Source organism: Sinocyclocheilus anshuiensis, unplaced genomic scaffold (assembly GCF_001515605.1).
Source record: "Sinocyclocheilus anshuiensis isolate Anshui unplaced genomic scaffold, SAMN03320099.WGS_v1.1 scaffold1779, whole genome shotgun sequence".
Taxonomy (NCBI): domain Eukaryota; kingdom Metazoa; phylum Chordata; class Actinopteri; order Cypriniformes; family Cyprinidae; genus Sinocyclocheilus; species Sinocyclocheilus anshuiensis.
The window spans coordinates 200,498-213,121 of NW_015552677.1; the positions used below are offsets into that span (position 1 = coordinate 200,498).

Below are 12,624 nucleotides of genomic sequence, written 5' to 3' on the forward strand. Positions count from 1 at the left end.
GGGGGGGGGGCAATCCTTTCAGGAAGAAAAGCTACAATGGACACAATGGGCTTCATTTACGAAATGAACCTACGACAGAAAATTGGGCATACGGTCATTTCAACGCAAACCTTGTAATTGATCAATATGGATGTGAACGGTGGCTACGATCAAATCTCACGTCTGGTCTCAGCTCGTGAACGCAAGTTTTTATTAGCCTGAACTTGCGCACAGCATATAAATCTGGTGGAGAATTGTAGAATGACAGCATTTTGTTCATTTAGGTTATTTTCCCGACCGACAACCGAAGCTCATTAATCGATCACTGACCAGTAATGCTGGGTTCAGACTACACAATATTTTTGTCGGTCACGATAGACACAGATTACACGATTTTGACTCCTAAAATCTTGAGGTGTCATGGACAAGAAACATGTCAGACTACACGTTGCTTCCCGACCATTCATCGCGTGCCGTCTTTAACGACGCACGTGATGTCATCGAGAAGGCGGAACTAGCGATTGACTTCCGAAAACAAGAGTGTAAACATTGCTGAAGTGCTTCCGCTATCGTTCACCAGCATTTTTTGCCCAGCTCTTCTGTGAACGGAGAAAAACAGAAATTAAGTCTATAAAAGGAATAAAATAAATAGCACAACACAAAATATATAATAGGCTATAATATAATATAATTAACAGATTAACAAAAGGGAAAAAACTGCAACAAGTATAGGCTACACTCGTTTTTGTGTCACTCTTATAAATTACATAAATTAATGTAGCCTAATTGTTTGCAATTACAAGGTTAATGGGTGTTTTTGGAGTCTTATCAATTTCTCTTTGATGAGATTACTTCCTCTTTTTGGCCGGGTTTCGTTTCTACGTGTCGTAAAACTCTAGGGGCGAGGCTTCTAAACCGGGGTGTTTTAGGGGCGTTTATCAACGAGCAATCATTTGTATGATGAGATTGGCGGCATACGAATGTTTCATAAATCACACGTGAACTCTGTCGTAAATTGATTTGTGCGCACGGATCTGCGCTCGTTTCTACTTTAGATTGATAAATGAGGCCCAGTGTCACCAATTGGTAAGATAAATATAACTTTTTAACATGTTTAAATTTAAATAACTTTATTAAAAAATTAATGCATGTGCATTAGTATGTAAGGAAGTATGTTTGATTGTTTAAAGACTTATTTTATTTTTATTTATACTAAAACCGTGTTTTTTTTTTTTTTTTCCGTTTTTTTTGTTTTGCCTCAGGGCAGCATTGTGCAGTTAGACCACTTTTGTTCAGCCAATATCATGTTATAGGATGGAGATGTGCTCAGATGCATAATCAGGAATATGATGCATTCATGTGCTCCTGGGCAGTTTTTACAAGCTTAGAAAACTCAAAGAATGTGCATTATTATTCAATTATTATCAATCTTCTTCATTAACAGTACATAATGCCCGCACGCGTGCACACACACACAGACATTGGGTTTCCATGTTTTATGGAGATATTCCATAGACGTAATGATTTTTATTCTGTACAAACTGTAAATTTGATCCTCTACCCCTCACAGAAAACTTTCTATTTTAGATTTTCAAAAAAAAAAAATCCTTCTGTGATTTATGATTTATAAGCTTGTTTCCTCATGGGGATCAAAAATGGTCCCACAACGACAAAATCTACAGGTATTACTGGCAGGGCCATCCTTAGCTGACACGGGGCTCTGTGCGAGGTATAGGGAGTGGGGCCCCCTCTTTCCTATGGCGATTGCGTTTCGGGGGTGGGGGTTTAGGGTCCCCTCGGTCCGTTCGCTGCGGGGCCCCCTCAAAGCACCGGGTCTGGTACGACCGCACTAGTTTCACCGCCCAAAGGATGACCCTGATTACTGGTATTACTATCCTTGTGGGGTCCCCATAATGTAGGGAGTATTCTCTCTCTCTCTCTCTCACATACACACAGTCATTTGGATGTTAGTTTATATGTTTATATGTGAGAAACATTTATACATAAGGTGTTATTTGTAATTAGTAGTAGTTTTTATTTATTAGGTTTTTTTGTATATATTTGTTTATTTTTTGATGTTTGTGATTAGTTGGAACCAGTTGTGTTTGATACTTGTCGAAATAAAACGTTTTTAACCCTTTGATGCACAACATGGGTCTAAAGTGACCCGACTGAGTTTATTTTTTCTATATCTTTACAAGAAATGAATTTCATCATTCAGTATTCCAGGAATTCATTAATTAACTTGTTTTTGATCATCACAAATCCAATAATCCTTTTTAATAAAATTAATTTTTGTATCACTACCCCTCTAATGCACAACATGGGTCTAAAATGACGTGTATTCATTTCCTATGTTATTTCAATCATGGTTGAGTGTTTCTTTGCTCAATCTTTGCTTTATTTCGGGTATTCATTAAATATCTTGTTTTTGATTTCCACAAATAATTGTTTATTTTACCTTTTTGACTTTATAAACAAACACAGTTTTTGTATTTCTACATCAATTTTACACACATGGGTCTAAAATGACCCATATAGAAACCTTTGATATTTGTTAATTTTTTGTAAGTAGGAACATATTTATTGCAGAAAACTTTTCACCTGCCCCACATTTCACAACTAGTCTTATTTTATAATGTATTACCATAGAAAATATTTGATATACTGTGGAAGATAACTGGACATAATATTTGAATGTTAGGCTAAGGTTACCTAATTAACTAATGTTAGCTAGGTCAACAAAATAAAAGTCAAAATAATATGTTATTACGTTATATACAAGTCTATTTCATTGCTGTCAGGCAGAAACCTCGTATCTCCACATTTCATAATTTTTATTGTTTTTGTCATAAATCAGTGCTATTGGTCACCCTTTCTGTCAGTGTTCCTGAAAAGTAATGGTTTTGGACATACAAGGTTGTTGTGCACTCTTTACATGCACTATACCAAAAGCTTGGAGTCAGTATAATTTTTTTATTAGAAATTACTTTTATTTAGCAAGGATACTTTCAATTGATTAAAAGTGATGATAAAGACATTTATAATGTTACAAAAGATTTCTATTTCAGATAAATGCTGTTCTTCTGAACTTTCTAAAATGACCCATATAGAAACCTTTGATATATGCAGGTTTTTGTTTTTTTTTAGCAATTAGGAACATATTTACTGCAGAAAACTATTCACCTGCCCCACATTTCACAACTCAACATGGCTGCTTTTGTATATTTGATGTAAGTCTTATTTTATAATTTATTACCACAGAAAATATTTAACATATTGTGAAAGATAACTAGACATTATATTTGAATGTTAGGCTAAGGTTACCCTGACCTTGAAATCCATTATTAGTGAGAAAGAGAAAGATGTCCAGACTTCACTTCATCTGTATCAGAACCAAACACACCTGCAGAATAAACAGAAACAGTTTTCTCAGAGATTAAACCAGGGCCAGACTGGGACGTAATTTCAGACCGGGAAATCTCACACTCATCCAGGCCACACAGAAAAAGAGAGGCCAAAATTGTACCTTTGGGGTACAACAGCTTGACACTGTAACAGTACTCTTAAAAGGACATCTTTGTACCTTTTTAACCCCTAATAGGAACATATTAGTACCTTAGAGTAGTAATTTGTACCCTTAAGGTACTAATTTGTATGCCTACCTATTAGGGGTAAAAAATGAACAAATATGTCCTTTTAAGAGTACTGTTCCAGTGACAAGCTGTTGTACCCCAAAAGGTGCGATTTTGGCCCCTTTTCCTGTATATAGCCTATACATCCACAACAATTTCTGAAACCACAGACAACCCTATTATTTGTATGGCCATCACATAAAAAGGTCTAAATCCTTGGTCTGGGGCCGTGGAAAATAATAAAAGGTTCTTTCTTAATTTTTTTAATGTAACTTTACAATCGATATTGATGTCCTTTAGCAAAATAGCTACTATTCTGAATGATGATGATAATGGGGTTGCTACTGATAGCCTAACAGATACTAGCAGTTTAATACTCAACTAAGTTAATAAAGACAAAACTATCCAGCGTATTTACAGATGAAACTGACCTGCACTTGACAAGGCATAAATATAAAATATTAATAATAATAATAACTTAAAAAAAAAAAGAAAAGAAAAAAAAAACGGCAGAGGGCCAAATCAGCCGCCAGGCCACCGGGAATTCTCCCGGTGCTCCCGATGGCCAGTCCGGGCCTGGGTTAAACTCATATAATACTGCTTGTAATGCTAGTGAACAGCTATCTAACTGAGATCATTTAGTCTTGCCTGATGAGGTGTAATTTCACCCAGGAAAGAGAAAACCTGGAATCTGGAACTTCGACAGTGCATTTGGATGCATGTGACACTGACGCTGACGCTGACTGGCAATGTTAATATGAAAATAAACTTGAGGAAAAATACAACATTAGCCAGTGAACAAATGAACGGCGTCAACGTGAAACCGAAAATAGTTTTTATGCACAAACTGCACATTATCAGCAAAAACAACGATTTTGAAACTCATCTTCATAATGTTGAAGATTCCAGCAAAATCTGATTTCGATGGATATTACTAATGCTCGCTTGATCTTTATCTCTCATAACACTTTAGCACATTTTTGCATTCATGGCTGTTGAACCCTGTAACCCACAGATGTCTGATCTGATTAAGTATCTCTATTGTTAAATTTGTTGTTTGGTTCAGTCTTAGTTTCTATGCTCCCTACAAACCATAATCAAACTCCAAAGACCAAATAAACCACCGACATCAGCTGCATCACTGAATCAACACATGGAAAGCTTTTTTTTTTTTTTTTTTAAAGAAATGAGTTCAATACAAAAATCTGAATGACTCACATTAACAAAACATCATTTTGTGCAAATATAGTAGTGAAGATCAAATGATGGCAGATGAGAGAGAAGAACTGTAAGTGTAGATATACTTTAATCCTTAAACACACTGTGGTTTAATGTGCTTCTGCTCAAACAAACATTGGTAAACATCTCAGTCTCGTGGGAATGGAAGCACTCAGGAGCCAAAATATAAAAAGGTGCAGATATTTCTGCTTATTTGCATGTGAACGTGTGAGAAAGATAAGGCATGAAAGACCAGAAATTTACCAGTTTTTTTTTTCAGTAGTGAACAATGACATACAGACCAAATTTATATAACAATCATATTGTGCTGCTATATAGCATTTTAATGACTATAGAACACAGTTGTGTTTGTGACCCTTAATGTCACTGTGTGAATGATTTAGACTAAAGGTCAAAAGGTCAAACAAGCATATTAAAAAAAGCACATTAAAAAAATGGTAAAACTAAACAAGTTTGGGGTTGCCAGGGGGGGGCTAGTTCAGTGCTTCCCAGCCACGTTCCTGGATCTTCAGATCTTCAGAGTAGACTGAATCTTAGCAGATACAACAGATATGTAGATAATTATGCACAAAGGGGAGAGAGTTTGCACTTTAAACAGCCATGACTGAATCTGTTCAGAAAAATAAACACAGTAAAAACATAATTATTCTGTAATTTTGTTGAATAAAACGGCTAATTAATCCAACAATTATTCAGATGTATCTCCTAATACCATGGTTCCCAACCCTGGTCCTGGAGGCACCCCAACACTGCACGTTTTGCATGTCTCCTTTCTCTGACACACCAATTTCAAGTCTTGAAGTCTCTACTAATGAGCTAATGACCTGAATCAGGTGTGTTTGATTAAGGAGGCACGCAAAACGTGCAGTGTTGTTGGGGTGCCTCCAGGACCAGGGTTGGGACCTAATACATTTAGCTCCATCTAGTGGTTGTAAGAAGAATCTCATTATAAGCACAAAAGTCACTGACCTCTGATCTGGTGGCGTTGAATCTGAGTACAGGAAGTTGGACGTAAGGCGAGATGAGGTCACACTTTCAAATATTAATTTGATGATGACAATGATAAAATGACAATGCGCCACTTCAGGCAAATTGAACAACATGAATTTGAATCGAATACAGCCTGATGTGACGTCGTTTTAAGTAAAACTGACAAAGAAATAATCAGGACCAGAATCACGAGGTCCCAGTACTGCGTCTCACTCTCAGACATAGGCTACATTCATTGCATTGGTTGAATAGAATGAAAAAGTTGATTATTTTAGTAACAAATACTCAAAGAAGCAAAGAGATTATTAATAAACCCCATTTTAGCCTTTGAGACTGTGGTTAAAAAAAATTGGTTTTCATATTCAGTCACAAGGGTCATTAAAAATGTCATGTAGCAGACCATATAACCAGAAAAGAAGACAAAAACAATACACATGAACCATAAAAATACATATCTATTGTTAAAAAAACAAAACAACAACAAAAAAAAAAACATCACTATTACATTAAATGCATTTAATCTAAGTTCTGTGAGGAAATTAAGCGCCTCGAACAGATCTATAAAGTCTCCTAATATTGCTGGCTATACAGAGGTTTCTATAGTGATACATCGAGATTATTAATAAACCCCATTTTAGCCTTTGAGACTGTGGTTAAATAAAATAGGTGTTTTCATATTCAGTCACAAGGGTCATTAAAAATGTCATGTAGCAGACCATACTAACCAGAAAAGAAGACAAAAACAATACACATGAACCATAAAAATACATATCTATTGTTAAAAAAACAAAACAACAACAAAAAAAAAAACATCACTATTACATTAAATGCATTTAATCTAAGTTCTGTGAGGAAATTAAGCGCCTCGAACAGATCTATAAAGTCTCCTAATATTGCTGGCTATACAGAGGTTTCTATAGTGATACATCAGATCAAATCAGAATCTAAATCAAAACAGGATCAGGCTGTGATTATATAGGCTAACTCATTTACGATAATATATATTTTAATTGATCATGGAAATAGTGAATTGTTGATATACAGATTTATACAGTTGTAAGGCCTTTGACACTGTTGTTTTTCCGTGTTCGGTCACTAGTTGGCGCTCCAGCAGGGTCTTTACGAGAACAGAGTTAAAATGACTGAATCTGCAGTTCAAAAAAGCTTCTGACATGCAGCCTAGACTGAAAGGTGATATGTAGATGGGTCATAAACCCCTGATAGGCAACGTTTTACCTTTAGTCTAAATAAATCTTAACATTCACAATAAACATCAATTCTAAATGGTACAAATGTCAAGTAAAGCAACAGTAATACTGCAAAAGAGAATTATATTCATTCAATCAGAATTCATTTGTGTTCTCATATGTTGTCTGCTTTATAAATGTCCATTTGCTCTACATTGATCACTTGCTACTCTATTTGCACAGAAATACCTATTTGTGTACTGTAACAGTCTTCAGATTGTTGTATTGAATTCATCTCTTGCTGAAATCTTTTCAGTGACCGATGCAACTGATGTCAGTGGTTTTAGTTGGTCTGTGGAGTTTGATTGTGATTTGTGGAAAGCAGAGAGAGACACTGACTGAACCAAACAAGGATTTTATCAGCTGAACACAATGGAGATACTTGATCAGACCAAACATCTGTAGATCAGTATAAGTCAGGAAACCAGTGGGGTTCAACAGCCATGAATACAACAATGTTCTAAAACAATCTTAATGAGAGTCAAATATAAACTGAAGAACAAACTAAAGGTCATGCATTCACGCATTTATTTTTGTGACTGCGCTGCTCAGTTCTTTTTTCGTCTTCTCATTTCACACTCAGCGTTTCATTACGAAACTTCTCGGAAGGGTGTGTTTTTAATGATACATTTAAGTCGTGCTACTTTTTAAAAGATATATATTTTCATCTATAGTTTTTCTTTTTGACCTGGTGGTGTCGTAGTATTTTCTGGATAAAAAGTGATTTAGTTGTAAAATAATAATGTTATTTATGTTACTAGTGTTAGCCAGTGGGATATTGTGTAATAGATCTGCTATTATCAATGGTTGTATTCTGTATTCTCAGTTCTTGTTTGGTGCTCATGTGGAAGCTACATAAAGACACCATGCTGAAATAGTTTTTAACACATCTTATATTAAATTTCATTAGTCATGCAACAAACTGAAAATGCAAAACTGTTCATGGATTGATTTAAACTTGGAAATATTGAGACTAACAGACTACAGATTTTACAATCAACAGTGAGCACATATGAATGATGGTGTTGTGTTTGCAAACATGGTAAATTTTTCCAGTGGTCAGAAATGAGGCCTAAGAATTTGATTATATGAAAGGATGTTTATTTAATATTGTAAAAAACACTAGGCTATCACATTGAGAGAGATTACAGATGTTAGTGAAAGAGACATACAGAGCCATATATTCATTTAGCATTTTAATCTAATAGTGATTGCAATGGGTTTGCAAGGCACTATTCTTTGCAAAGGGAAAAAAAGTAACGTAAGAGCGGATGCTTTGTACGAATGTGAATGTGCGAAGTGCGAGGCTGCAAGTGTAATTCGCTTAGCCTAGTTATTTTAGCTGTACAAAAACACTCCGTTATGCTGCTTGTTATTACAAACTTGTATATTTCTAACCGTTTTAAAATTGTATTCATAAACAGACTGGTTTATTGCATCTTGATAATCGGTTAGTTATTTACCTAAATCGGCTAATGAATCGGAAGTCTCGCACAGAAAATAGCTTTTTTTCCTTCCAAACGTATATATTTCCACCGGATTGAAATGATATTTTCTTAAAGGATTTCTTGTCAGACAATGGCTCCAGTCATTCAAGGACATCTACATCTGATGGATCGGTGTCCGTTGCTCTTGTCTGCACGCTCTTCTTCTGATGAAGATTTCTGGTTCTGAATCCATGAACCAGAATGGCCAGAATGGTCACCCCGGCCACGCCCACCAGAGCAGAGAGGACAAATCGGATCCCAGCCTCAGCAGAACCACAACTGCAACAGTCTTATGAGAGAATTAGAAGAACGTTAGAAAACCAAAAATACGATTCATGTAGTTTGGGGGAAATACAGCAAGGGACATTCGTGTCTGAGGTCAGTAGGAGAGTACAATGTTTGCATTGTTTTATTGTGGAAACACTGAAAATCAATCACAGCATGATTAATGGACCATAGATTGGCTAAATCAGTGTTTCCCAACCGGGGTGCCGCGGCACCCTGGGGTGTCGTCTGTCGAGAGCAGGGGTGCCGTGTAAAAAAAGGTTGGGAAACACTGGGCTAAATCATCGCTAATATCACAGCTATAGTACCTGAACAGATTTGAGTGATGTCCAGATGTGTGGTCTGGTTGCTGATGGGATTGTTGAGCACACAGCTGTAGGTGTTTTTATCCTGATATTCCACCTCCAGAGGTAGAGAGAGACTGATGCTGAGATCAGACACACTGATGCTGGACAATAAACTGTTTCCTTTGTACCAGGAGAGAGTCACACGACTTACATTGAACACTGAACACAGCAACAGATATTTTGATGACCTTTCTGATGATGATGAACACTGTGGAGAGTCTCTCGTAAAGACAGGAACAGGCAGATGACCTGGAAAACATTTTTTAAATTAAATTTTTTTTTTTTACATGTATGCAGCGACTTCCATCGGCATGAGCGACTGCTAGCGATAGGATGTAGCTGTGCAGCGATGATTTTTCTGCTTAAAAGTGTGCAATTTTATTCACAAAATGAGTATATACTTTTAGGGCATAGTATAAGTAGGCGAATTGGGACAATGTAAAGGTTGAGAAATCTTAGAAATGAGTGTGAAGGGTGTGCAGCTCAAGTGCAGACAATTAAAGGCACAATATGTAATTTTTCGCCGCTAGAGGGCGCATATTCAAAACAAACAAAGAAGCAAAGGCGTAGTTTGATGACGCCGAGTATGGAATCGTGGGAGTTGTCGTCTTCATCCCCACAGCCGATGCAGTCCGACGGGACCCAGGCAGAAATCATGTTCATGGATGAGCTAATGATTTATTAACGTAGTAGAATGAAGCAGGGGGAGGCTGAAAGCCGTCGAAGCGAAACGCTAGTGGTTTTTGCATATTTTAATAAAAAAATCTTACATATTCTGACTTTAAAACAGTGAATTGTCTTATTTGTGCGTAATATACATGTGTAGGCCTACATTAAAATGATGCATGGAAAAGAATCTGTTGGAAGTCTTAGAGAGTTTGATTTGTATACATTGATAGTTCATCTGGTTAATTAGCAATATGCTACAAAGAGCAGCTGACATTTGTTTCTGCACAAATTAATCTATATTATCATTATCAGACTAATTTTGACATTGATTGACATGTTAAAGGATGAATATATAGCAAACAGCTTATACTCACCATAGACACTAAGACTGAATGTGCTGAGTAAAATCCTTGTTTTAGTGCTGGTTACTTTATAATCTCCAGAGTCTGTGGTGCTGGTGTTTGTGATGCTCAGAGATCCAGTCTGATCCAGCTTCAGTCTGCCTCTGAATCTCCCACCAGCACTACCATCATAAAATGTGCTCTTATTGTTCTGTTTGATTTCAGCTAAGAGAATGTTGTTTTGTCCAAACCGCCACTCGATCTCATCGTCTCTCTGTATGTGTAGAGTGACTGAATCTCCCTCCGTCACTGACACTGACTTCACTGCATTCACTCCAGACACACCTGGAGCACAAACAGAAATAATAGTTGTAAACAAATTTTTTAATTATTTAAAAAAAATAATTGCAACAACCCCTTGACATGAATTTCAATGCATGATCAAAATAAGTTAACAATTTTAGTAAGATAAGATAAGATAAAGTTAAACATTTGTTTTGCTTACTTGAGTTGTTAATGACATCGACTGATTCACAGTCATCATTATACAACATTAACAGTGCATGCAAAATCTTCTCATTGTTTCTGTACGTACTGACACCATAAAACATTTATAACTTACCAACTAGACACCACAAGTACAACTGGAAAAAAATCAGGTGAATCATTTTCTTCAGCAGTTTGAACATCAGAACAGTTTCAAATAATAAGTCCTCAATACTGAAAATAAGATTTTTATATCAATAAGAAATGTTACATCAAATGGGTCTTGGCATGACTGAAAATGTCACGCTGAAGATGAGAGTGATGCCTGTCTGTGGTTTGGTGTGAAACTGTGCACTTCCCTTCAGAGTGTGTATGGCGTCTCATATAGACTTATTTGGAAATGAGGTCTAATAACAGTTTTTGCATTGTTCCTCCAGTGTGATATTTTAAGACTGGTTTGCATCCCCCTTATGGTAGTATAGGGCACATTATCAGATATTATTATTCAGATATTAGCAGTGGTCTAATTGTAAAAAAAAAATTCAGGGAGGATGGGAGGTGTCGGGTATTTCCTGTATCTAACTTTACATAATAACAAAATTGGTCAAATGTTTAAAAACATTTTTATTAAAGAAAATATTTAGCTTTATAAAATGAAATATGATTTATACACTATTTTCCTTCTGGGGCTGGAAGTTTATTTTATTTTTATTTTTTTGGCGGATCACTTTTGGGATCACATTGGGATCACTTTTGTCTATAATTAAATTATTATATGTGTTTTTGTGCTGGTATCTTTGGTGGTTTAGGCCTGTCATGGATAAATTGTAACGTGGGGTTTGGGTTTTGTCTGGGTTTCATGTTCATTGCTCTCATGTCTTTTATTTGGGAGTTTAGTCATGGTCCCTGTCTGGTCATGTGATTCCCTTGCACTCATGTTATCCTGGGGCAAGTTCAAGCTCAAACCGATGGGCAACGTTTTGCTACGGTTTCCGGTTTGAACGACATGTTTCCTGGAAACGGTGTGCAATGGTATGCAACGGGGTTTGAGATACGTTTTCTCTTGTTTGGTGGGTGTGTCAAAAATGTCAGCCCAATCAGCAGCAATGTATATATAAACCACGCGGTATTAAAGAGACAGCTCACACAATGTAATTAACATCAAAATAAATACACAAGAGCAAGTATATTGTTTGCCCATGTTTGTTTACATTAAAGGCAAAATAACTGAAATAATAAGAGCACAAGTATAGATCTGGAACTTCTTTAAGTCTGTCTAAATATCATTTAGTAATTGCAATGTCTTCTGGTCCATATCCTTTCCTTAGGAAGGTGTGCTAGACACTTTCATAAACTTTACTATACTCCTCTGATTATATAATGATAAATATTATAATAACATAGCACAACAACAGTGATCAGCAACAATGATAAGCCTAATACTCACAATAAAAATAATAAGGTCATATAGATCATAACACAGCCTCGGAGGTAAGAAGTGGATTATCCTTCACCTGAAATGTTTGTCTTTTCATCCTGAAATGCGAGGCAAATGTTGGATCACAATAATTAGGAACCACAGTTTCCACAAATCCCTTCACTCGATTGGGATGTTCTCTTTTATTCTGGAGGGCAAGGGCAGTGACTGTAACATCAAGCGTATTTTGCAGTATTAAACACGTATTTATACCGATTTCATCAGGCTCCGAAAATTCTTCAAAAAGAACACAAAGAATGGCCTTCTCAGCTGCCATAGTTGCAACTCTCACGTCATCAGAACAGAGTGTTCAATGCACCACCGTTTCCGTTTAAAAAAACGTTTTGCACCATTTTTGTCGGGGCTGAACACAGCCCTGGTTCGAGTCTTCGGGTTTTTCCGAGTCATTCGTTCATCACGTGACAGCCCCATAAGTTTAACC

The 12,624-nt window shown here is 36.4% G+C and overlaps 1 protein-coding gene across 1 annotated transcript; it reads right to left on the reverse strand.

Annotated features, from left to right (window-relative positions):
• Positions 1 to 8,678: 8,678 nt before the first annotated feature.
• On the reverse strand, positions 8,679 to 10,887 carry LOC107667492 (SLAM family member 5-like). The gene is made up of 4 exons (XM_016459165.1): positions 10,842 to 10,887; positions 10,253 to 10,564; positions 9,171 to 9,458; positions 8,679 to 8,866 (listed from the first exon to the last, which is right to left on the reverse strand). Exons 1-4 carry the CDS (start codon positions 10,885 to 10,887, stop codon positions 8,679 to 8,681), a joined length of 834 nt encoding a protein of 277 aa, XP_016314651.1.
• Between the last annotated feature and the right edge of the window lie 1,737 nt (positions 10,888 to 12,624).